This window comes from Mustela putorius, unplaced genomic scaffold, assembly GCF_011764305.1.
Source record: "Mustela putorius furo isolate JIRA1106 unplaced genomic scaffold, ASM1176430v1.1 tig00003850_pilon_pilon_pilon, whole genome shotgun sequence".
NCBI classification, from domain to species: Eukaryota; Metazoa; Chordata; class Mammalia; order Carnivora; family Mustelidae; genus Mustela; species Mustela putorius.
This window is the reverse complement of record NW_025422002.1, coordinates 9945645-9971586: the sequence shown is the minus strand read 5'-3', so window position 1 is coordinate 9971586 and position 25942 is coordinate 9945645. Positions and strand designations below refer to the sequence as shown.

General features: G+C 37.1%; 1 protein-coding gene across 18 annotated transcripts in view; it reads right to left on the bottom strand.

Moving 5' to 3' along the window:
* Window positions 1-25942, bottom strand: part of SETD5 (SET domain containing 5) — an 84311-nt gene that overhangs the window by 34392 nt on the left and 23977 nt on the right. For 4 of the 18 annotated variants that reach the window (XM_045063254.1, XM_045063262.1, XM_045063258.1 and 1 more), the window contains exons 2-12: window positions 15312-15371; window positions 11868-12054; window positions 10825-11049; window positions 8626-9217; window positions 7382-7574; window positions 6995-7100; window positions 6460-6668; window positions 6063-6121; window positions 5160-5338; window positions 4194-4232; window positions 764-1006 (exon numbers count right to left, since the gene is read on the bottom strand). In XM_045063254.1, the coding sequence (XP_044919189.1) occupies window positions 764-1006; window positions 4194-4232; window positions 5160-5338; window positions 6063-6121; window positions 6460-6668; window positions 6995-7100; window positions 7382-7473 (927 nt within the window). In that variant the 5' untranslated portion in view covers window positions 7474-7574; window positions 8626-9217; window positions 10825-11049; window positions 11868-12054; window positions 15312-15371. Of the gene's footprint in view, window positions 1-763; window positions 1007-4193; window positions 4233-5159; window positions 5339-6062; window positions 6122-6314; window positions 6356-6459; window positions 6669-6763; window positions 6969-6994; window positions 7101-7381; window positions 7575-8625; window positions 9218-10824; window positions 11050-11206; window positions 11305-11867; window positions 12055-15311; window positions 15372-25942 lie in introns of those variants that run through there. The other 14 variants (XM_045063261.1, XM_045063266.1, XM_045063256.1 and 11 more) reach the window with 13 other exon arrangements.

The following is a 25942-nucleotide window of genomic DNA, read 5'->3' as shown; positions in this document are numbered from 1 at the left end:
AGACACTTCAAGTATTTCCTAATTGAGGAAAAGGCACCAATATATCTTTAGGTTTTATTTGTAAGCTATTTAGCTCAAAAATGAAGGTTTGTTTTTTTTTTTTAAACTAAGAAATTTTTGAATGATCAAAGTTTCTAGGAGACAAGCCCACCTAACAGAACAGTCACCTGGTCCCTCACAAAAGATAAAAAAATATCATAAAAAGAGATGTGATTAAGATTTTAGTGGCTCTACATCTACTGCAAAAATGATAAAGAACAAGCTTAGCTTTCTATTAAACTTGAAAATTCCTACTTAAGCTGTATAAAATTTGTTATCTTATTTTACCTATTTTTTTTTTTTAAGATTTTATTTATTTATTTATTTATTTGACAGAGACCACAAGTAGGCAGAGAGGCAGGCAGGGAGAGAGAGAGAGAGAGAGGAGGAAGCAGGCTCCCTGCAGAGCAGAGAGCCCAATGCGGGGCTCAACCCCAGGACCCCTGGGATCATGACCTGAGCCGAAGGCAGAGGCTTTAACCCACTGAGCCACCCAGGTGCCCCCTATTTTACCTATTTTTAATTAATACTTTACAAATATGTATCCAGACAGTTTCCAGTCACTACAACTTGCTTTTAATTGAAGATGCTCAAGAGCTGGCTAATTTGTAATTCTAAGGGGTTCATATATTCGAAAGAAATGATAATCCCATTATATGCCCTCTTCTTGGGTTCAGAAAAGTCTCAACTACTTATAGGGAGTCTTTCACCCTTTGATTCTTACCTGCATTTGGGAACCAATAACTGTATTATTACAGGCCAATTCAGTCTTATTAATAGTGTCTAAAATAGCAGGTTTGCCCACAAATTCCTTGCTAGAATGTAGATGTTGTTCAAGGGCGTTCTGTACATCTGCACTGTACTGATTAGTGAAAGCTTCTTCATACTGATCAGTCCATAGTCTTATCCGATTTTCCCATCCCTCAGTTGTATTCTCATCTAAATTCTGTGCTTCAGAAGGAGAATTCTGTAGAGAACAAAGGTCATGTAGGTTAGGAAAATCCATGCATAAAAATGGAGGGAAAACAGGCTGAATTTCCAGAGAAAATTTATTTTCACTTGGCAGTTGGTATGGCATAAAAGAGTAATGGCTTGGGAGTCAGGGGATCTGGCTTCTAATCATGGTTTCATTACCAGTGAGATGCAAGGTCTTGCACAACTTCTTAAACAAGCTTCGTTTCCTCATTAATAAAGTGAAAAATTAATCTGGATGATAGTCCCTATCCCATCACTGTGAATTTATGACCATTTTTAAATCACAGAAATTTTGTTCTTATCAGAAGAATGAAATCAAGCTCATAAGAAAATCTTGATAAAAATAAGCAAGAGATATACCTCAAAAGATTACAGTTTAAATTTCAATACTTAGAGTATCTGTGTACCAGCCTAAATTGATATTATTTCACTACTCTCCAGAATTTCTTTTTTTGACTTATTATTTTCATTATGCAATTAATACATGTTCATTCTAAAAATACATGTGACCCAAATAACCCGTGATCTCGTTTCCCAGAGACAAAGTCATCATTTTGGAGTATATCTTTCTAGCACTCTATTTCTGACAGTTTAAACAGCTGCACTCTGAGGAGGTAAGGTGGGGGCAGGGGAGTGCATAAATGGAGTGTAGTAAATGCTGGGAGGTACTCTGGTCTACTTCTCTAGGAAAACCACTGTCTTCTATGGTGGCAATACTGAGAAAAGATTATTTTATCTCAATAACATTATCCTAAACAGACAGTTTTTATGTCTGAGATACAGAGACACAGCTTAAGTCTGACACATGTTCTCCTCCAAGGTGTTAAAGACTTAAAGCATCATCAGAAAACAAAACCAACACCGATAGTGATGATGTCGTAACAGTGATGACTAGAAGGAAAAGATACCATAGTACCAAAGCTACTTGCAAATCCACGTCCACACTCAAGTTGCAAATACAGGCATTAAGATATACTTTCTATGAATGACACAGAAAAAATTTAAGTCTATCTTCACAACTTCACACTTTTGTGTCACTGTTTGTGATTGACTTTTGTCTACCATCCTTTCCCCAAGGAACAGGGAAATGAAAGGAAAATATTAATGCCTTTGTTTTCTACCCTTCTCACCAGAGTCCAAAAGAATGAACAATAAACATAGGAATCTAAGAAACATCTGAGGCCAACACACTGAGAACACAGTATCACCTGCTTGAGGTATCAGGAGCAGCTATGCAAAAGAAAAGTTCAAAACCTGAGATGTAAGGGTGTTTATCAGACTGGGGATTAGGAGAGCCCAAACAGTATTCCCAGGTTTAAGCATTCAGTAGTGATCACTAAACCAATGACTTACAACACTTAACGTGTACTGGAAGCCACTGTCACATTACTAGCTGTTGTTCACTAACACAACTCTGACTACTCTGCTTTCCCATTCTTCTGGGTACTCAAGACCCTAACTCCGTGTGTTTAAAGCATGGTTCTCAAGCAGAGGTGATTTCTGTCCCCAGAAGACATCTGGTAGTATCTGAAGTCATTTTTGATTACCACACCTGGGTGTATGTGTTACCAGCATTTAGTGGTTAAGAGCAGTCTCCAGTAGACAAGCTTTTGATTTGGGGATGAGAAATCTAAATGATAAAATCCATCCTTATGGCTCACAACCGAATCTTTGGCGGTGTTCTTACTAATAATGAATTGAGTACAAATTTGTAACCCAACTTAGAATTCGGATTTGAGAATCAAAATAAATGAATTTTTTTAATTATTTAAATTTTAAGATGCCTGTGGGACTGTCAACATCTTGAAAATGCAAGCAGTATTTACATGTAGAGAGGTTTATAAATAGTTTTCAGGGGCAGCCAGTCAATGGCTTTCAAAAAGGTTTTGAACACTTGGAGGCAAGTTAAACAGTTAGCTGATTAAAGAGAAAAAAGGCCTTAACAGCTGTGGTCAGGGCTCTGTCTGCCCCATAAGTCTATTTAAGATCCCCTCTAAGCAAATGAGACAAAAATAAAGGGGGTAGTTAAGGCAATTGTAATTTCTTACAGGAGAAAATTCTAGCAAAAAAAAAAAAAAAACAAAACATTAGGCTGTGTTGCAAGACATCCAGGACTCTGATGCTCTTGGGCTCTGAGTCCTCTCCCACTGCTTTTACAGATATGTACAAGACTGTTTTATAGGTATATGCTAGGTGAAGCCTTCAAATTTTAGATAAAGGGTCACTTGTGATCTCTATTAACATCAGTTATATTAGTGTTCTGTATATACTTATGTATATTAACCTCAATAAAGCTTTTCCTTACTAAGATTTTAATGTTTATGCCATATAACTGTCAACAGCAAAGATCCTGCTTTTTTATGATTTACACATTTAGGGATAGGAATTCTTATAGAATTAAATTAGATCTTAATTCTAAGTAAGTGTTTTGAAGCCAACTGGGAGCTATGCTGTTCCCCTACATATACACAGGTAAAGGAAGATACCAGACAATAAAATCAAATCTCCTTTGGGAAAACTGTTCTTTATCACCCAGTACATAAAAGTCTTTTTAAACCATTGCACGTAATTTCTCAATTCTCCAACCACCACCCAGTATCACCTTGTAAGTACTTTCATTTGGTAACTGAAGAAAAGAAACACACTAGCATCATTTGAATTTTCTATACCAAATAGACATGCCAGGAAAAATACAGTTCAAAACAAAGTAATTCCAGTAAGAGTAATTCCTATCGATAATACTACTTTCCTAACTGATGAAATTTACCCTCCCAACTGGTTATTAAAGCCCACATGGTGCTAGGGTGGGTGCAAAAGAGATCCTGTATCCCTAGAAAAACCTCAGTCCTGAGGTGGAGGCCAATTAGAACGACAGAAAACATCAGCTCCATTTTGTTTGGTAAATGTCACTTACCCCCTTTCACCACCCCCTCCCCTCAGAAAAGCGGCCAATGAAAAACCAGTAAATGAAGGCTGATTACAGAAAGGGAAAATATTTCAGAAAATGGCCAAGAAAACCTACTTTGGAGAAAGGCTCTACGAAAACTGAATGGCAACAATTACAAACTAACAAAAAGCAGAGTCCAAGATTCCCAGACCATCAATGTCAGGAAAGAAGCTGACCAAAATGCAAGATCACAGTGAAGTAAAACACAGCATCAGGGAAGAATACCCCTTACCTTCATCCGCAAGGACTTCCGGGATCCCTCTCGAAATGCCTATCCCAAAGAGGAAAACAAGTAGAACAAAACAAAACTTGGTACCAAGAATGACAGTTATACCTATCTGAGACTAAAACTAAGGCAAGAACTAGTGTTTTAGTCTGTCCCCTTTCCCTAGGTAACAAATACAATGGAATCCCCCACACTATTATCAAGAACAGGGGTAGCTCAAGGCCAGTCAACTTGGAGGCTAACTCTCTTTCCATGGTGAATCTAATTAACAGGGAAGAGCATGCATCACTTAAATCCTATATGCACCCCTGACACTAAAAGAAAAAGTAAATAAAAACATTTCGTAAGGTTGCAGATTTACCAGTTTTGAAATTAAGAAGAAAACAAAGACCAATCCCCTTAACAAGGGGTGGACAAGTCACCTAGGAGCAACAAAGTTGCCATGATGGGGAAGAAAGAACACAAAATAGAAGAGGTTTCTCCTGGAGACTTTTTAGTTGAGAATACAGGAAAGTGACCACAACACTGAGGAAGCCTAGATCATTCAAGAGATGTTTCCTAACTTTTTTCAAACAAGGAAAAAACAATCAATCCAGTGACATGAGGTGGGCAGGACAAGAATTTCAGACTATGCCTCGGGACTGAGGAGGTGGGGAGATAATGAAGGATAGTGGAAGCCTAGACCGGAGGCTGCAGCACAAACAGGCTTGGCCAGATGGGGCTGGGATTTCATACCTGGGATGGGGTTTGGAGTAGAAGAAACTTTGTGCCAGTTGTGATGGTATGGAGTGGCAGAAGAGAGGTTGGTCTACATATTCACAACATAGATTAGCTGATTTTTGCAAGCAGAGCAAAAGTGGCCCTTCAAACATCTGGATCAAACACTTCTTAAAAGAATTTTGGCACCTTCTTGGTCCAAAATTTGGGCTATTTCAGACATACTTCTATTTAAGATACTTTTACCCTCCATACCTTGATTTTCTTCGTCTTTGCTGCTGTACGACCCTTTTCTGGACTCTTCTTCCGCTTCTTGGGTTTGGTTCTTCTAACAGTTAAGGTGATGCTTGTAGGTGTGTGCTGTGTTGCTGTGTACAACACAGTGGAAGGAGAAAGCTCCTCATCCCAGCTTTCTGTTGCACTGCTATCCCCACCTGAAAAAAAGTTATTTCATAGTTCACATGTTATACAAATAGTGTCCAAGCGCATTTTATTTTTTTTTTTAAGTTTTTGTTTATTTATTTATCTGAGAGAGAGGGCACACAACCAGGCAGAGTGGCAGAGGAAGAAGGAGAAACAGGCTCCCCACTGAGCAGAGAGCCCAACGCGATTCTAGGACCCCGAGATCACAACCCAAGCTGAAGGCAGAGGCCCAATCCACGGAGCCACCCAGGCGCCCCTCCAAGCACATTTTAAAAGCAGCTTATTACTTTATCTTTATTCCTTTTCCATATTCAGGAAGTCATAACTTCCACTAACTCTGTCATGTGTAGAACATAAATACCCACCTTTCTTAGGAAAACAAGGTTCTTTCTGTATCACTGGCATCAAGCAGAGAAAGTCTGTTCGATATCAATATACTTCCCCCCCTTGTACTAAGTCCCCAAGCTTCATCATCTCAATGTGTTAACACAGAAAAAGGATCTGTCTTATTTGGTATGTGTGCTCACAAGGAATATTTTGATTGTTCTGGGGCTAAAATGTTGTTTCTGGAGACGTTAATTCACAACAAGACAATTACAAGAAGTTGTGAGAGAACTGCTTTCTCTTTCCATGAAAAGCTGGGACCATGGGGATTTATAGGAGTTCTGGAGATGATTGTTTAAATCACAAAATATTTATCTGTCAAAACATGGGCCCAACCCATTTTTGGCTCACCTGATATGTTGTCCTGCTTCCGCCGATGAAGTCTAATAACCTTCCCCCTGCTCATTCCCCTAAAGAGGGAAAATAAACTTAAAGTAGTCCTTCCAACAGCATGCAGCACATTGTTGCACACATGGGAGAAGTGTCTCTGCATATACTACCCCCTTCCTCCCACCTACCAAATGTTTCCAGGACATTAAATTTCATATCAAATTCAATAGCTTTAACATCAATCTCTCATTCCTTGTTGTCAGCAATTCTCACCTAGTGCAGAGAATTCGAGCCAAGGAGCACTAAGGAATCATCTACATTAACAAACACAAGAAAGAATACTTTGAGCTTTTCCCTACTAACAAGAAACCCTAATCCCAGCAACCCAGGCTTAAACTGAGATGAAGCATGATCTTACCTGCACTTGTCACAGTTGAGAAGGAAGCCATCCTGAGAAAGACCACAAGGACACCAGGTAGGAACAGTCTCTCCTTCAGAGTTCGGGCTGTCTCCACAGCGTTCCTCTACGGGCGACGGCAGGCCATTCAGGTCAGAACGAGGGATGATCGTCTGGACAGGGGGAGAAGCAGGAGGTGTCGGAGGAGGAGGGGCTCCGTAATTATGATCCTGAAAATAAGATTTTTTAAATCAACAGTGTCCAAACACTGGCCCCTCTCTCCCCTAAAGTATGGTACATATGGAAAGAAAGAAGAAAGTAGTACCCTTTGTTTTTTGGCTTCAACCAGGAAAGTGATAAAACAAAATGCCAAGGTCAACTGGGACATAAAAACAAGAACAATGATGCAGGGCTAGACGTCCGCTGGAGGCAGGGAAGTGCAAAAGGGGCAACTTCGTCATGCTGCATATAAACATTTCAAGAAAGTCACAATGTATAAGAATGGATTACACTCCAGGAAGATCACTGCTCTGGAGAGAAACAAATGCATACTCACAGCATAAGGCAGTCCTCGACACCCATGCCTCTGAGTGGTCCCATAATTATGAGTGGAATACACGCTCTTCTCATTAACTGCTGGACTAGCCTCCACAGATTCAGGGCTGCACAAAGGCGAAAAGCAACGCATGATAGCATAACACCTAATCTTCCCTTAAACTAAGACTTTTAACTTCCCATGCTAACCCCTCCTCTTTCCACAACCACCAGCCACTAGAATAAGAGAAGGAACTCAGTGAAACAATCCGATTAATATAACTAAGCCTATAAATAACAGGAGTGTTATTAAATGTGAATTTGTGTGTAACATGAAGCCAGTACAGGCAGATGTCTCAAGGCAGGCACCTGGAATACAAGGTGTCCCTAATGACAAACACAAACGTACCAGCTGAGCAGGGAGTTTCCCCTAGAGAAGCCACTCTGGGCTGGTTTAGACTCAGAACTATTCTTCTTAATTGGATCTCTTAATACTTCCATGAAACCTCACATGACATTTGCAGTGAGTGAGATGATGAAAGTGCCTTCTGCACTGCCCCAGGGACCAGGCCCTCTTCCATTCACTACCAAGACAGGATACCCTGAAGAAAGTACAGGTAAAAACAATGGCATCTTATATTTATCATACCTCTCATCTTGATGAACCCCCAAAAACCTTTGAAATATTAGAGTAATAATTTCTCATCCACCAATGACATGCAAGCATATCAAGGACACAATTACTTAACAGCTGCATGGTAATACCACAGAACTTCAAAATATTCAAAACTGTAATCAGAGGTTATTGTTTATTGACAAATAATAAGAGGAGTTGTGGCTACCATTCTGAATCGCCCATTATTTTCTAGGTGCTTTTATATACATTAAATCATTTACTCTGCAACTAGTAAACATAGCACCCCATTTTTACAGAAGGAAAAGTTGAGGTGGTGAGATTACGTGACATCACCAAGGTCACACACTGACAGAGGCAGAATTTGAAACAATGTCTAATTCCAAATCCTGTGCTCTTTCCACTGTGCCTGTCTGGTTTGGAAAACCAGGTTAACATTCTATCTTCCAAGAAAATGATAAGAAAATTTAAGTAGCCAGGCTTGTTGAGAAGCCTGGTGTGATATCTTTTTACCCTCACTGAATGGAAAGCAAACTGTTCAAGTATAATTTAATATAAAAACATTGTAAATGTGTTCAAATTTGGAAATTTAATTGTAAGCCTTTACATGATAATAAAAAGGCATAGGTAACAAAGGACAAAACACAAGTTTTGGGGAAAATAAGAACTCTTTACTCTGATTGTTACTTGATTCAAGTTTTTGGGAATTTTGAAAGATTATTAAGGAATGCAATCGTATGACTTTGCTAAACTCAGTAATGGATTATCTGTCATTTAAATTAACTAGAACAGATTCACAAATCAGAAACTCCAAGGACAAAAATAACTCAGCCTTAGAGATCAAAGGGTCTTTTAGGGAATCAAATAATGCATGGTTTGCTTTAAGGAACATACGTTTTTCCTGCTTTCAAGTATACAATACACATTATTCAGCAGGAATAAACTGTGCAGTTCAATGTGGTGCAATGTCAGCTGAGAAGTGAGGGATAAAAGAAAATTCTGAGATATATCCAACTCACCCAGTTATATGCTCCAATACTGTGAGAAGGGATCTTATTAATAACAGCAAAGGTAATTTCTAGGTGAAGAAGAACTTTAGACATAGGAAAGTATTCTGTTAGTGAAGTGCATGCATTTTATTCTTTAAGAGTGTCTGCAAAATGGGAACTGGGGTGGGGGTACATCAAGAATGCAGGTCAGTATTCTTGAGAAAAGATGATCTGACATGGCTCACTGAGAGGCAATCAGCTCTGAGTATTAGGAAACAGGTGGGGTTTCCTAAATGAAACTGAAGGGAAACAAGCATTAATAAAATGAAGGCAGAATTTAGTTTCTATGATGGACAGTTAAGAGAAAGTAATAACTTTCAACACTGTTAATTTAGTAAATAAGTATTCCAAAAAAGCTGTATGTATTTAATATAAGAAATTTGGTACCACTGAACACATGGAGTGAAATATGGCAGCTGTTTATTAGAAATGGAATTTTTCTGGACGGGAAAAAGGAAAGTGGCATGAAATAAAAGATGGCCATGGAGATGGAGCTATGTTGGTTGTATCTTACCCATCTCCAAACTGGGTAAATATGAACATATGCACTTCATGTGCAAGTCTAGGGAATAAAAATAAAATGTGTTTTGTGGAGGTTAAAAGGCCATCCCACTGGACAATACTTTCTAGTAAAGCACAGCATTTAATATATGCGTGCCAAGTATTAAAATTTAACCTCATGTCGTTTGAAAAGGAAACTGCAATTTTCATGCTGGCTATCAATTAAATAGTTACATGTTGATCAATAACTATACCATTTCCTAGTATATTTCTTGACATATATATCTGCTCTTATCTATACTTCAAAATATGGATTAAAAATCTGGACTGTTAGGATTACACTTCCTTATTAGCCAACCATTTTATGCAAATGTAATTATAGCCTACGTCTAAACTACTATGACAGCTGGGCACATACATGGAAGCCATGCTAACGACAGATATTGCATTAATTGTGTTTTAAATACAACATGCAACCTGCTGCTATAATGTTACCTCTTGGAAAATGTCTAAAAATCATTTATGGGAGAACTGTAAATTCAGAAAAATCCTTGCTTTTATTATCTAGAGGTTCTCCTACAAATACATAAAAAATGCATAATGCCTACTCTTATTATCAGATTTAAAATCCCATGAGATACAGTATAGGTCTTTTACTCAGTTTAGTATGTTGCCTTTCACACCTTTAATTTTAGAGTGCCCAGAACAGTGGAATATGCATGACAGTGTAATATGCATGATGAAACATTAAAACATCATCTAAAATGCAACAGAATGGTACATAAGCTAACTGCTGACATTCTCTTGCTTTATGGAAATACTAAATGAGTAACTGTGTAACAACAGTATCAGAAATCTGTCCAGAAATTACAGATGAAAATGTTCAGGAAATAGAAACACGAGAGTCAAGTTTTTAGGCCAAAAGTCTGCAAATACTTTTGGACTCCCTAGCAGCATTTATTGGGTGGTCATCTCTGCACTCTGGGAAAACACCAGTTTTAAGAACTGCTTTAGGGTTTTTTCTCTACTAGTCCCAAAGTCATTGCTTTAATCTCTCTGTTGAAATTTTCACAAATGTTAATGCTGTCTACCTGTGTAGTTTATTAGACAATTTATGTAAGAGGCAGTGGTTGACTTTATAAAAAATCTGTTAACACTATACAATTATAGTTCTTAATGCAGGAAGATTTTTTTAAGTATCTGGGAAACAGTTACAAACTTGAAAGTCTCAGCTGCTAGCATAACTGAATCTCTCAGGCATGCAAAAAAATAAAAACAAAACAAAACAGGAAAAAAAGCCCTGGAAGGAACACAATTCCACCCTTCCCATCCCCCACCCTCCATCTTCCTTTTTATATGGGAATAAGGCCAAAAACGTTCAGTTCTTGACTACCCAAGAATATAGTATACTGCTTCTTGGAGTAGCTCCATTTTAAGTCTTCCTCTTTAAGGAAGACAACAGACAGTTAAGTAATCCTAGGTGGCTTTGTAAAGAAAATATACATGCTCTTTACTATATTAGCAGTTTTAAGGAAGAAAACCACTATTAATCAGGGATGCAGTTGAACCCAGAGCTCTGGTACAGTTGCTTTGCTTTGCTGAAGGGGAAAGAATCCCCAGGGACTATGAAAATGGCAAGAGAAACAGGGGAATTAGAGCAACACCCACCTCACTCAAGAAGTGGCTGTGGGATCAAGAGTCTGAACTGGACCTGAACATATTCAAAACACCAGGATTTTTCCAGCCCAGACCCTAATCCCTGGTACTGCCTGGAATAGACTTGGCTTCTGGGGGTGTGCTGCCCCCTAGGCCCCTTGGGTCTCTTTCGCTGGACTTTCACATCCTGGTGTAGTGCCACTTCGTCTTGAAAGGTAGGGGGCTTCCACTTCCTTTCTGTAAGCAAGGAAGATTGGGTACAAGGGAGGTAAAAGGACAAAAGGGGGAATCTGTGAGCAGGGGGAATCTTGGACAACTTAAAAGAGAAGGGATACAAAAGGCTAAATTTTTTTAAACTGTGAATAATATATAAAGTTTTATAATGAAGGCCTACCTTCATTGCCATTTGGTATTTAAATTCTTCAAGAATTGAGAGTCTATTTTAGGGATTGGGCTTTTCGACAAACTCTGAATTCCTAAAGCTGCTCTTAGCTGAAAAAAAAGTTTGGTACCACTGATTTTGAAGGTCCTCTTTCTAGGCAATGAATATTATATAAAAACAGATGACACTACTTTCAATGTTTTCTACCCCAAATAGAAGATGTTCTAAGTAACCTGCCCATATAAAGTTTTAGCCCCTTTACTCTAGAACAGTGAGAAGTACATAGGAAGAGGCCTTCAAGGAAAATCAGTTGGAGAGAACTCCTCATCTCCCTCCTCAGACTAATCATTAACACTACAGAAGCACGTAGTGACACCTACTTTATTTCAATCTTCCCCACCCATCAAAACAAATGAAAATGTAATCACTACTGTGCAAATTTAATTCAATTATATTATTTACTAAGAACCCCCCTCCCCCATCCTTTTCCTCCCCTTTCTAACTCTTTTTTTCCCCTCCAACTTCTACGGGCAAAAAGGGAAAGGCCTAATGTCATTAATGGTGGGTTAGACTCGGGTTTAGAAAATACTGAGTACTTATTATTAGATGCCCATAAGAAAGTTATCTCCACACAAACTGGTAACACACCTACTACCCAGAAAGTAGCACTTACTCTGATCCAGCAGCCATATCTGAGTAGGATGTATCTGGTGTGGTGACTCCCAGAGGGATTGCAATGCTCATGACGTCCAATACAGCAGAGAGTGGAAATCACCGAGTCCAATTAATGGAGACTGGCCACTCTGAGAGTGGGGGTGAGCTGCACAGTCTTAACCAACATGTTATGGACATGAGGAATCCTGCCAGAGAAAAGGAACATATCTAATAACCAGATAGTTCTTTACATTTAACCTAAATGATACTGAGTATTTTCCCATTTTTATTTATTAAAAAAGATTTAAGTATTTGAAAGAGAGAGCGAGAGAGTGCACCAGTACTAGTGGGGGAGGGGCAGAGGGAAATGGGGAGAGTGAAACCTAAGTAGACTCCTGCTGAGCACAGAGCCCAACATGGAGCTCAATCTTATGCCAGAGATCATAACCTGAGCCAAAACCAAGAGTCTGATGCTCAACCAAGTGAGCCACCCAGGTGCCCCTATTTTTCCATTTTTAAAGTAAGTCTTTTAAGGGATAAATATAAACAAGTACAGCAAAGGATCTACACATTGACCTATTTTATTGTGTACTACATTAATATTCTACAAAGTGAGGTAGCAAAAGTTATGCTTATTTTCATTTCATTTCAATTCAATCCACTGCTAAGTATAAATAAAAATATAAACTGTAAAGAGTAGTTTCATAATAAAGGTTAGAAAATCTTCTATGGAAAAGCAGTGAAATACCTTGAGTGACTAACCATAACCAGTGGAATCTGGGAAGAAAAAGACTCACAAACTACTAAAGTATAAAAAGTTAAAAGTACATTAAGAGAGCAGGACAGCTGGCTCACTCACTAGAGCATGTGACTCCTAGATCTCAGGGGTGTTAAGGTCAAGCCCCAAGTTGGGTGTAGAGGTTACTTAAAAAATAAAATCTCTGAAGGGTGCCTGAGTGGCTCAGGTCATGATCTCAGCATCATGAGATCAACTCCTGCCATCAGGCTCCACACTCAGTGTGGAGGCTGCATAAGATTCTCTCTCTCCCTCTCCCCCAACCACCCCTTCCCTTCTCTCTCTGAATAAAGAGGGAAAAAAAAGAGTATATTAAGAAATTTGAAGGTATGGTGCAAAGCGGAAAAAAGTATACTCTATACAATTTACATTAGTGGTTTTGTATTAAACTACTTAAAGAATGAAACCAGATGGGGCGCATCGGTGGCTCAGTGGGTTGAGCCTTTGGCTCAGGTCATGATCTCGAGGTCCTGGGATTGAGACCCGCATCGGGCTCTCTGTTCAGCGGGGAGCCTGCTTCCCTCTCTTTCTCTGCCTGCCTCTCTGCCTACTTGTGATCTCTCTCTATCAAATAAAGAAACAAAAATCTTTAAAAAAAAAATAATAATAATGAAACCAGAAATATTTTCTGTGGGAGGGAAGTCAGTGTGAATGGTAAAGACCCAAGTTAATAAAGAATTTTGCAAAAAGACTACAAAAAGAGTCATGATTGATTTGCTGATTCATCTTAAGACAAATAAATTACTTATTTTACTCAATTTTACAAATAATTATTCCATTACTTATATTAGAGAAATTTAATGAAATGAGAAGTACGTGATTACTAAGCTGACTAACCCAGAGAATTAGTGCAAATTTTAAATGACAGACCATGTAAGATGCCTAAATCTTATTTGATACATAAGGCAAATTAATGTCAATAAGAAAACCAATTATAAACAGTGAATCAGGCCAAGATTTTTAAAAACACATAAAGATAATATTACTCTTTTTGTGTTATTTTAGAATACTAGAAACAGCTATAAACTAGGCAGTCCTCTCTGGCACCTACACTTTGAAAGAACTGGATCTCATTAAGATCTAGGACTCTCCAAACCTGGGTGAAGGCAAGATACCAGTTGCTACAACTGGAGGTGACACAGTGCTGGACTTGGGACTGAAATGAAAAAGGGAAAATGTCCTGTTGTTTCTTCACAGCTTACAAAAGAGAATTGACTAATATAACTCTTTGGGCCCATCTAACACATAATATATTTCCCTTTTCTAACAATATATCCAAACAAATTTAGGCAGGATACTCTCCAAGCCTCTAGGAGATTGAAATAAAATCTACAAATAATAAAAGAGAATACTTATAAAATATGCTTGAAAAACAGTTAAATATTGGGGACTGTTGGTTATAACTATTCCTCTATTAGTATCACTCTATAACTTGAACTAAAAAGAAGAAACAAAAACCAAAAATCCCAGAAGATGCCTGGCTTGATAATCAGAACAGAATCTGATAATAATCATACCTCCCCTTAACCAATATAGGAATTTCAATTACATGTTACATTTTCAGTAAAGGATAAAAAAAGTTATCCAACACCATTAAAGCCTTTGTCATAGCCAGGACTATTCTATGTCCATTAAAAAAAAGCAGGCTTCTAGAAGACAACTTACAAACTTAAGCTGACAGTTATTTTTCTGACAGTAATTTTTAAAAGATATTCTAAAATGAAAAAATGGGGGAAATTATTACACATAGAATTTCCTTAATGAGTGAATAAGTGATTAACACATTCCTTACTGAAATCTCAACCTAGCTAATTTGGAGACTTGATAAATTTAAGAAACATTAACTACTTTAGCTATGAATTTCTCTTTCATGAATTCCTTCCTTTTGTCTAGTTTTACAAGACTTTTCCTCTCTTCCGATGAGGACAATTACTATAGAGTAGCATGGCCATCTTCTATATAATGCTTTCATATTAGGGGATGGGCATTAAGAAGGGCACTTGATGTAATGAGCACTGGGTGTTATAAGCAACTGAAAAAAATCACCAAATTCTATTTCTGAAACTAATACTACACTATCTGTGAACTAATTTGAATTTAAATAAAGTCTTGAATATAAATAAATACATAAAGCTTTCAAATTATTAGGCTTCTTAACACAAAAAATGTTAACAAAATCAAACTGCTCACATAGCCCTGAGAATCATTCCTTCCCTAAATAACACTCTGTAAAATGTAGCTATTAAGAATTAACTGAAGACTTAACAGATCAATATGCAATATTTTATTACAATTACTCTAGTTTTGTAAGCCAAGAAAATAGACTCTTAGTATAGTTTACTAAGGTTAGTAGTACAGAATTAGTTAACTTATCGCACAGTTTGGAGAGGTGTCCTAGAGTGAGAAGAGAAGTTAACTCTGTCTCTAGGTGGAACAATTTCAAGATATCTTATACTTGTTAAATTTTCTCTTTCTACCATAATATAAACTCTATAAGGACAGGATTTTTGTGTTTTATCCTCTGCTGTATTTCCAATGTTCAGACTGAAAATGTCTGAGACTGTGTGCTGAATGTATTATGATCACCATTATCTCAACATATGATTTTAACACTCATTACAATATAAAAATTAAAACAAATGTAAAGGATTTACTTGACTCAGTCACCTTTTTATAGACCTCCAAATATGAAGTCCCCCAAAATTATCTGCCAGTACCTCTGAAGACCTAGAAAAAGTTGAGACACAGATTAATACAGAAAGAAATAATAACAATGGATACAAAGAACAGAATTATTCAGAATATTTTCTTTTTGGGGGGGACAGGAAGAGTGAGCAAACACGCATGTACATGAGTTGGGGTAGAGAGGGGGGTGAGGGGGCAGAGGGAGAAAGACAATCTTAAACAGGCTCCATGCTCAACATAAAGTCCAATGCAATGTGGGGCTCGATCTCACAACCCTGAGATCATGACCTGAATCTAAATCATGAGTCAGATGCTTAACGCCACTCAGGCACTCTGAATTATACAGAATATTTTACACAGTAATTTATTTCATTTCTACACATTGCCTTGTTAACCCTACTATGTTCATTTATTTCTGTCCTTAAAGCCATGATATCCTATTTTCCTATAAAGCCAGAACCTAAATAAAGAATGGAAAAGGAAAATTATCTTTATTAGACTTAAGAAGTGGAAAATATTATGCCATTGGTTAACACTCTTTTCTTCAAATGAGAAGTCTCTCCCATTTCCCAAAGGACTTCTTATCTCTCCTAGGAAGTACCTCTCCAATGACCCACTCCCAAATGCAGAGGCTTTTCTTTAACAAAATATCAAGTTTACTCTAGTCAGAAAAGGGCCTTCCATCACCTATTAAAGTATAAATTCATATTACTTCTCCCCTCCCTCCACTTTCATCCCATTTATCATATTGTCCACTTAAAAAAAAAAGAGACAATTGGTAGTCAATTCTATTTGTGGTCAACTGTGTAAAGGACTCTGTGGAAAAACAGAGCTTTAATTAACTTTCTACCCTCCAAAAAGTAAAGGGAAATAGGTGATGGGGGAGGGGGGGGCAAAAAGTCAAATTTAACATTAGCCAGAACAGGGAATTATTAACTAAATGTTAATATATCATGCATGTAAAAAGAGTTGTTTTGGGGATTCTAGCTACCAAGCAATAGAGAGGACACGTACTTTTATATGTTGATATTTTGTGGATTTCTAAATTTACAAAAAATTGGAAAACAAACTATTTTTTAAAAAGATTTTACTTATTTGAGAGTATAAGCAGATGGAAGGGCAGAGTTGGAGAAGCAGACTCCTCAATGAGCCGGGAGCCTGACGCGGGGTTCGAGCTCAAGTCAGACACTTGACCAACTGAGCCGCCCAGGCACTCCTATTCTTTAGAAATATTTTTAGGGGCAGCTGGGTGGCTCAGTGGTTGGGCATCTGCCTTTGGCTCAGGTCATGGTCTCAGGGTCCTGGGATTGAGCCCCGCATCGGGCTCTCTGCTCAGAGAGAGATTGCTTCTCTCTCTGCATTTCTCCTAGCTTGTGATCTCTCTCTCAAATAAGTAAGTAAAAATCTTAAAAAGAAAAAATTTTTAAAAAATTTTAAAAGAGCATACTCAGAATTATCATAAAAATAAAATGTATGAAGGCAACAATAAAAGAAAGAAAAAAAAAAAAACAAGTAAGAAGTATACTCCCCTAGCAACAACAAGAAAGAAATGACAGGAGGAAAAAGAGAAATATATGAATGTTCAGTAGGGGGAAAATGAATATATCAGAATTTCAATTTCATATCAATTCAAATTCATATCAATTTGTTCTTCCAGAACAATTCATCAGAATCCACAGAATACTAGTAAGTTCTTGGATTCAGAAGCAAAAGCAGTCAGTCTCCCAACACTGAGTACTATTTTGAGAAGTCACCATTTACACACACATATAGTTTCTGGAGAAAAGGCTATTAAAAAGAACATGAAAAAATGTTTTATAATTACCCATCTTTTTACTTGGGTCAGAAATGGTCAATAGTCTCTGTATGTGTCATTCTGAGAGTCTCTTCTCTGTGTGAGTGCTGAAAGCACAAGACCCATGTGACCTATTTGGTCACTCTCAGAGCAGACACACAAAAAGTGTTTTAAGAACAATTCCAACAGAGATTTCAGAAAAAGAAATTGCATCAGCCAGGTGAGCCGGAAGCAGCTGGGAGACAAGAGTCCAATAAACAGCCAATCCAATGAAAGAAATTCAGAACAAGTCTGCTTCAGTAATCCTGTGAAGAGGACTGGCAGGAAGAGGAGTGCCGCTTTAGAAAGAGAACAGGCCTCATATGCTTCAGACAGTCTTTGTACTGAGGCTGTGGACCTTGGCCATTCTCCCAGAAATGATGCAATCCTGATGAACAAGATCTGCTGCCAGAGAAACAATTGTTAACAGCCTATGCAGACAGCAACTCAGCCAAGGAGCAATCTCTGATCAGCTCTCTTCAAAAACCCCCAGAAAGCCAAATCTCTTCCTCAATTTTGGCGTCTGACAAAAACATGTAAGTGAATACACATTTAAATATATAAGAACAAGCCATCTTCCCAAAATGTCCCTTTGCTTTTAATTGGTTTTTCAATATCAATCATCCATAACTAAATTTGAAATAAAACACTGACAACATTTCTACTTTTATGAATATAATCCTCCAAGCATATTAACAACAAGGTATTAAAAGCAAGTTATTAACAAGGTTGAAATTTTACACTTATTTTCCTCACTCTCATTGGAAAACGTTTTGAAAAGTCGTAGTGGCTTCCCTATGTATGAAAAACAATCTGGAATCTAGGACCCAATTATGAGATGTGAAAGTAAGGACAAACATGAACATTTACTAATTCAGGGTCAGGAAAAGTATATTTTATAGTTATTTCTAAAGTTATGTGACCCAATATGTTAAAGATAGGCATGTATTAGAGAAAATCTCTTCTTGTTTAGGCAAACATAAATAGTAGATTGAATAATATCACAATTTGCAACGCTTAATTTTCTCAAGGGCAACAATATTACTTCAGATCTTTTAAGAGGGTTAATGATTATTATCATCCTATTAGCAACAGCTTACAACAGCTTACTATTTTGGAATCTAAATTAAAAATGTCATCAATTTAAAGTCAATCAGAGAAGGATAATTATCATATGATCTCCTTGATATGAGGAAGTTGAGATGCAATGTGGGGGGCTTGGAGGAGGTAGGAAAAGAATAAATGAAACAAGATGGTATCAGGAGGGAGACAAACCATAAGAGATTCTTAATCTCACAATACAAACTGAGGCTTGCGGGGGAGGGGGGGTAGGGAGAGGGTGGTGGGGTTATGGACATCGGGGAAAGTATGTGCTATGGTAAGCGCTGTAAATTGTGTAAACCTGGTGATTCACAGACCTGTACCCCTGGGGCTAATAATACATTATGTTAATAAAAAAATTCATCAATTTAAAAATCCTCCCTAGGTTCTTCATCTCCTAGGTCAGGTTTTAGTATTAAATTGTATATATGGTACTGCTATAAAATTATTAGGATTTTACCTCCTTGTTTACTAAATAAAAGACCCTGCATACAACAATCTCTAAATTTCAACTAGCCATAAGCTATAATTAACCAAAGACCTTCCTTGCAGAAACAGTAACTCTTAAAACTGAGATTCACTAAAAACACAAACATCTAAGATGTCTCCTACAATCAATATATTCAGCCCAATCTACTATCCCTATTTTTAAACTAGTAAATAATGAAAATGAACTGATGGACAGAATAATTCTAAAGCAGTTAAAGATCTAAAGTAGGCTAGTAAGTGAATAAATTTAAGCAAGAAGAGAAAAAAAATTCAGGAAGTTGTCAATAAGAGTTAAAATAAAACAGCCATTAAGATTCAATTTCTGAACCTACTGATCATTCAAAAATATTTTGTTATACATGTAAGTTGAATTTATTCTTAAATACTTTAAAAAAAAGATTTATTTGAGAGAGAGTGCACACACTCATGAGAGCAGGGGGAAGGGCAGAGGGAGAAGGGGAGAGGGAATCTCAAGCAGATTCCCCTATGAACACAGCCAACTTGGGGCTTGATTTCACGACCCTTGAGATCATGACCTGAGCCAAAACCAAGAGTTGGATGTTCAAGTGAATAAGCCACCCAGGCGCCCCTCTTTTTAAATTCTTCAATTTCTTCTTTACAAGAGAGTGAAAGAGTAAAAAGGAGACATATGGAAAGACTATTAGAAAGTGTTTTTTTAACATGATGATTATACTCAATTTTAAAATCACAGAGCAGTTCAAAATGCAGTAGATAAAGGAATGCATTTTATCTACGGTACCAACTTGTGGAAGACCTAATGTGGCAACTGTCATTTATATGCTTATCTTTCATCTTCAACCCAAACTGAAAAGATCAAGAAAAACACTACCACTGTACTGTAACGGATCACTTTTGGCCTTGAAAAAGGAAAAAGTATTTTAGGAAAAAGTACTATATTAAGAGACAGAAGTCTTGAGTTCTAGCCTAAAAGCCTAAATATTTGGTGATCTCAGAAAAATCACCTTTTATATACAATCTTTAATTCCTCAAAGTAAAATCTCAATGGGCTTCATTCTGCTTCAGAATCTATGAATCCTGACATTGGCTTATTGCAATTCATGCAATGTCTCAAAGTCTCAGTTTTCTCATCTGAACAACAGAAAGAATACCTGTCCTGCTTACTCACAGGTGCATATGAACTAGTATTTGTAGAAAATAGAGTTTAAATGATTCTCTGCAACCTTTAAATATATGTAAAGAGGAGCTATTACCTAGTAAACTGAATGTGGCTAAGGATTATTTTTACTATTCTCCAACTGTGTATTTCAATTTTGCTACCGTAACTAAGGTGAGAAAGGGAGATACTGGGAAACATGTAAAAACAAACAGTGTAGCAGAGGTAAGTGATAAGCATTAGAAGAATTATTGGAAAACAGGCGATTAACTCTAAGAAAAGTGTCCAGAGATCTGGGGGAAAGTTCATATATTTGGATGGTATAAACTGTAAATTAGGCTTATAATCTGAAACAAGTTAATGTAGGCAGAGAATCTAGGAGTGAGGGCTGAAGGGAGAGAAGAAAAGAGAAAAACTGGAAGTAAAAAATGGAGACTAAAGAAATTCAGACTAAGGTAATTTAGAGTGAAGATAAAGTTTTCTTTTTCTCACACCTCTTCTCCTCCAACACTTGTTTATCCCTTGGCTCCTTTGCCTAAATTTATACTCCCTTTAGGGGCTATTAGGCTTGGCACAATAAACAGATGTCTATAAAAACTCTAAGTTTACTAGAATAGGAGGTAATTAAAACCCAGTTTTTAAAAAATCCTATTTTAGTCCACAGGAAGAATTTCTTTCCCCCTGAAAAATTTCATTAATGGTAGCATTACAGACGCCAACATATACTTAGCTATTCTTGGGGGGGGGGGGGAGGAGCTAGGATATAAGTACACATCATAAATAATGAAACTAAATACTATGATTTTAATTTATTTTAGGTTAACATGAAAAAAAGAAAAGTATTTTATGTATACCCAATTTAACAGTGATAAATAGGTATTTACTGCTAAACTAACGAAAGATGCACAGGCTCTTTCTGTGCTTAAGAAGAATCAGGAAAATTTTAGGCTTCTAAGTATTAAATAAAGATGACGCCCTTGGGGCACCTGGGTGGCTCAGTGGGTTGAGTCTCTCCTTTTGGCTCAGGTCATGATCTCGGGGTCCTGGGATCGCCCCAAGTCGGGCTCTCTGCTCAGCGGGGAGCCTGCTTCCCCCTCTCTGCCTACTTGTGATCTCTCTGTCGAATAAATAAATAAAATCTTAAAAAAAAAAAAAGATGACATCCTCAAAGAACTCTCAAGGGCTCTGCAAAGAGATAGTCTCAAGACTTTCTCAAGGTTCTGTCCTCTAGGAGCCTCAGCATGCTTTAGATCTATACACCAGAGAAAATGGAAAAGAACATCTCATCCATTTAAGTTTGCCTCCTCTCTAGACGCTTTTCATTTCCAAAACCCTCAAATGGGAACCACATTTCCTTACTCCAGATAAAGTGGGTTGTGCACATTTATGAGGCATTAATATCTGTTATACTTTCAGTAGTTTGGGCAAAATTTCTCTAGTTCATTAAAAAAAAATTTAGGAATTTAAAGTTTAGAGCCTAATTTATTCTTTTATAGATGAAGAAACATTGCTACAAAAATATTAACTTATAAGAAGTAACATACAAAGTGGTGCCTTCAAAAGAAAGAAAATAAAGATTTTAATGTATAGCTTCTATTTATTAAAGAAATTACTATTTACTTTAGATAGCAATGCCTGAATTAAAATAAATTTTTTAAACTTAAGTATCAATTATTATTGGTGCTATGCTAGACACACAAGTCCAAACTAAAATTCCTGGCTCTCTTTGGACTTATATTATCTAGATTTGCCAGCTTTTTCTTCATTCATTCATTCATTCAACAAATATGAAGTAACTACTATATATAAAAACTATGTTAAGTGCTATTTTAAGGTGTTTCTCTTATCCAAAAGCAGAAGAGGATAGGCAATTTGCAAACTCTTTAGGCTTGCCTATGTGCCAAGTATTGCATGTTCACAACCATGAAGGGGAAAAAAATCCTAAAGTGTGCCTCCACAATTAATGAGTCACTCTGAAGAGAAAACAACACTGTCCTCTCAAAAAAAGAAAATCCCAGACCACTCCATAGTTTAACAGTGACACAGAGGAGTCTCTTATAGGTAAGATTTTCATAAGTCTCTTGAATTGTTTACACAAGACTTATCACTGACTGGTCTTATGGAAAGTTCTATTAGAATGAAGGTCACCAGGCAGCAAGAACCCTCAAAACAAACAGAACCTGACCATACATGTGTCAGGATTGGTAGGCAGACCAGGTGGTTAAGTATATAACAGCAAAGGAATTTAAGGCTTAACATTTCTGATAACACAACCGAGTTCCCCTCCCCAACCAACAGCTGTATCTGTATTCTTAACATATTAGAGATTATAAATGCTTGTAAAAATAGGCAAACTTTAGGGGCGCCTGAGTGGCTCAGTGTGTTAAGCCACTGCCTTCGGCTCAGGTCATGATCTCAGGGTCCTGGGATCGAGTCCCACATCGGGCTCTCTGCTCAGCAGGGAGCCTGCTTCCCTTCCTCTCTGCCTGCCTCTCTGCCTACTTGTGATCTCTGTCAAATAAATAAATAAAATCTTTAAAAAAAAATAGGCAAACTTTATGAAAGCATAAAAAGTAGAAGTGAAATTCTCACATAATTTCACTTACCAAAGATACCCCCCAAAATAAATGATAACTCTGCAGTTCTATAATCTGCGTTGTTCATTTAGCAGGTTTCGGACATCTTTCTATATGCATATGCATAAGTCTGCTTCTTCTTAAATGATGGCACCATATCTATCCTATGTCTGTACTATTAATTTAAGTCAATCCCGTGCAGGTGGATGTTCATTCATATTGCTGCCAATTTTCCGTCATATATAGGACTGAACAGTCATGTACATATGCCTTTCTTTAACATATACAAACATTTTCTTAGGATACATTTCTAGATGTGAAACTACTGAAATGTCATAAGCATGTATCAGAGGTGTCAAACCACCCTCCAAAAAGTTAAAACCATTTTACAAAGTCCCATATAGTGTGTGAAAGCTGGCTACATTTTCTCATAGGTTTAAAATAATTTCGGGGCGCCTGGGTGGCTCAGTGGGTTAAGCCGCTGCCTTCGGCTCAGGTCATGATCTCAGGGTCCTGAGATCGAGTCCCGCATCGGGCTCTCTGCTCAGCAGGGGGCCTGTTTCCCTTCCTCTCTCTCTGTCTGCCTCTCTGCCTACTTGTGATCTCTCTCTGTCAAATAAATAAATAAAATCTTAAAAAAAAAATAAAAAAATAAAAAATAAAATAATTTCAATTCTAACTCTTGCTCATAGAGTCCTCTATTTAGAAGACTACATTCTAAAAGAAAACTTTAAAATGAAAGTCAACTGCAAATTCTCAACAATTCTGATACACTTACGACTACTGACTGGATGTGTCATTATTATTGTTCTGTGAAATTCTTATATACTAAGAGATCTCATTTGCTTTTTCAATAAATTTAGGCTGGGATCTTCAAAATAAAACATAAAGCACTATTTCAAAATCAAAGTATTTTATGGTTGCCCCATGAGATAATTTTTAATTCTTTTAATAGAATGTATCAAGATCTAAATTTCTTCTTCCAGTAATGAAAAAATAAAGAATGCTAACCACTTGTAACCTTGCTAGCATTTGTAGGGTTCTGATGGACAAAATTCAAGTAATCTAGAAGATTTGAACTCTTTGGTTTCAAAGAAGTTGTCAAAACTCTGTTCTAAGGGTGCTTGGCTGGGTCAGTCAGAGGACCATGAGACTCTTGATCTCAGGGTTGTGAGTTCAAGCCACACGTTGGGTGTAGATTACCTAAATAAATAAACAAACTTAAAAACAAAACCAAAAAACTCTGTTCTGGCAGCTCCGCTTTAGAGTGTAAAATAGGATGCCCTTCATTTTTAATGACACATAGAGAAAAAAACCCTTAAAACTCTAAGAACTTGTCAATACTGATTTACTAAAAGATAAAGCCAAAACACTGACTAAATTTTTACAATGCCTACCAATTCAATTTTACAGTGCCTGCGAACCAATATGGTTCAAATGTAAGCCCTACACAAATGAGGCAAACAAACAACAACCCCTCTACTTTTTACTGTGCTTGCTCTAGCACCGGACTGAGAGCCTGGATGCAGAGCTATTTTTTTTCCCTCTGAAATGTTTTATAGACTGTCTTTATTCCATTCATTCACCAACATTACTCACCTCCTTATGATTTCAAGGTTTCATTATAGCAATGAACTGATCTCACTACCTTCAGGCTCTCAACCCTCCAAAATTTACTCTTCATTCTTTCGTAACTTTAACCCTTTAATTTTTTTATTTTAATTTTAAAAAATATTTTATTTATTTATTTGACAGTGAGAGAGGGAATACAAGCAGGGGGAGTGGGAGAGGGAGAAGTAGGCTTCCCACTGAGCAGGGAGCCCTATGTAGCTCTAATCCCATGACCTGAGCCACAGGCAGAGCTTAATGACTGAGCCACCCAGATGTCCCGACTTTAACCCTTTACAGCATAACTTTAATCATTATCATTCCACAATTAGAAATCTACAATGGCTCCCTAATACCTAACGGATTAGTTCAAACTCCTTTGCCTGAATGGAATGAAGACTTTTGTTAATTACCGGCTAATCTATTTCTTATCCTTCAAAATTTTGTTCATACTACTTATCCTAATGCTACTTTCTATATACTTAAAAAAAACTTTATTATGAAAAACTTCAAACAAATACAAAACCAAAGAAAACCCTGTAATGAACTCATAAACCGTACCCAACTTTAAACAAACTGATGGCTAACCTTACTTTATCGGTAACCACTCATCTTCTACAGAATCATTTTACAGCAAATCCAGAAATATCAGTTTACATATAATATTTGCTGGGTGGAGCTGTCCCTCACTTATCATAAAAATGGGCGAAAGAGTCTGCCTGTAATGGTAGATGGTTGTGACAGAGAAAGAAAGAGTTATCTTTTTTTGGCAAAAGTTAAAATGGATAAAGAGCTTAATATAATTCATCAATTGATAGATCTGCTGAGTAATGTTTAGGTTTTATAATTATACACTTACGGCTATTAAAAATGTCTTAAATTTTTTCTAAAGAAAAAACACTGTAAGCAATTATTATTTTAATTAATTTGTTGATAAAATCTCTTGTATTCTGGGGAATGCAAATTTCTCCTTATAGCAAAGCTAAATCCAAGTACATACATGATCCACAGCTGTAACACAGCATTCCTACATATTCTACAAGCCAATAAACAAAAATGGACCAAACACAGAAGAAACACCCCCAAAACAGAGTGATAGTCTATAAACCTGTGTATTGAAGATAAGGACTGATTACACCATAAGCAATGGTTCACATCTGAGGTACTGACCAGGGGTGCCTGGGTGGCTCAGTTGGTTAAGCCGCTGCCTTTGGCTCAGGTCATGATCCCAGACTCCTGGGATGGAATCCTACATCAGGCTCCTTGATTGGCAGGGAGCCTGCTTCTCTATCCCCCTGTCTGCTCGCGCGCTTGCGTTCTCTCTCTCTCTCACAAATAAATAAATAAATAAAATCTGTTTTGAAAAGTTGAGGTACCAACCAGCTGTTACTTTTAGCAAGCAGTTTCTCAGAGTACTAGGAGAGGTTTAGTGACAATAGGGTACTCAACTGAGGAGCACTTTTCAGTCAAAAAGTAATTCTGTAGTAATGGTGTCGCAGAACAAAAGCATTTGGGATAGATATGGATGATTCCTATTTGAACCACAAAGCAAATCTAAAGGTCCAGTTAATGGAAAACAAGCCCAAATCACTGTCAATGCAAATATATACCATTACACATTCTATTCCCAAACTACTCATCATAAGCTATACCAATGGCAATAAAATTAAATTTAAAATAATTTGTAATTTAAAAAGTGACAGTGATGGAACATGAAGATTAACTCCAAGAAACACTGATATACACTGCTTTGCCTAAGCAAAAAGTAAGCCTGCATTTACTTATACAGTAGGTTCCTTGTAAAACGAAATCTTTGAAATGATGAGTACATACATTATTTCTCTAGAAGCCCAAGAGAATGAACATCTCT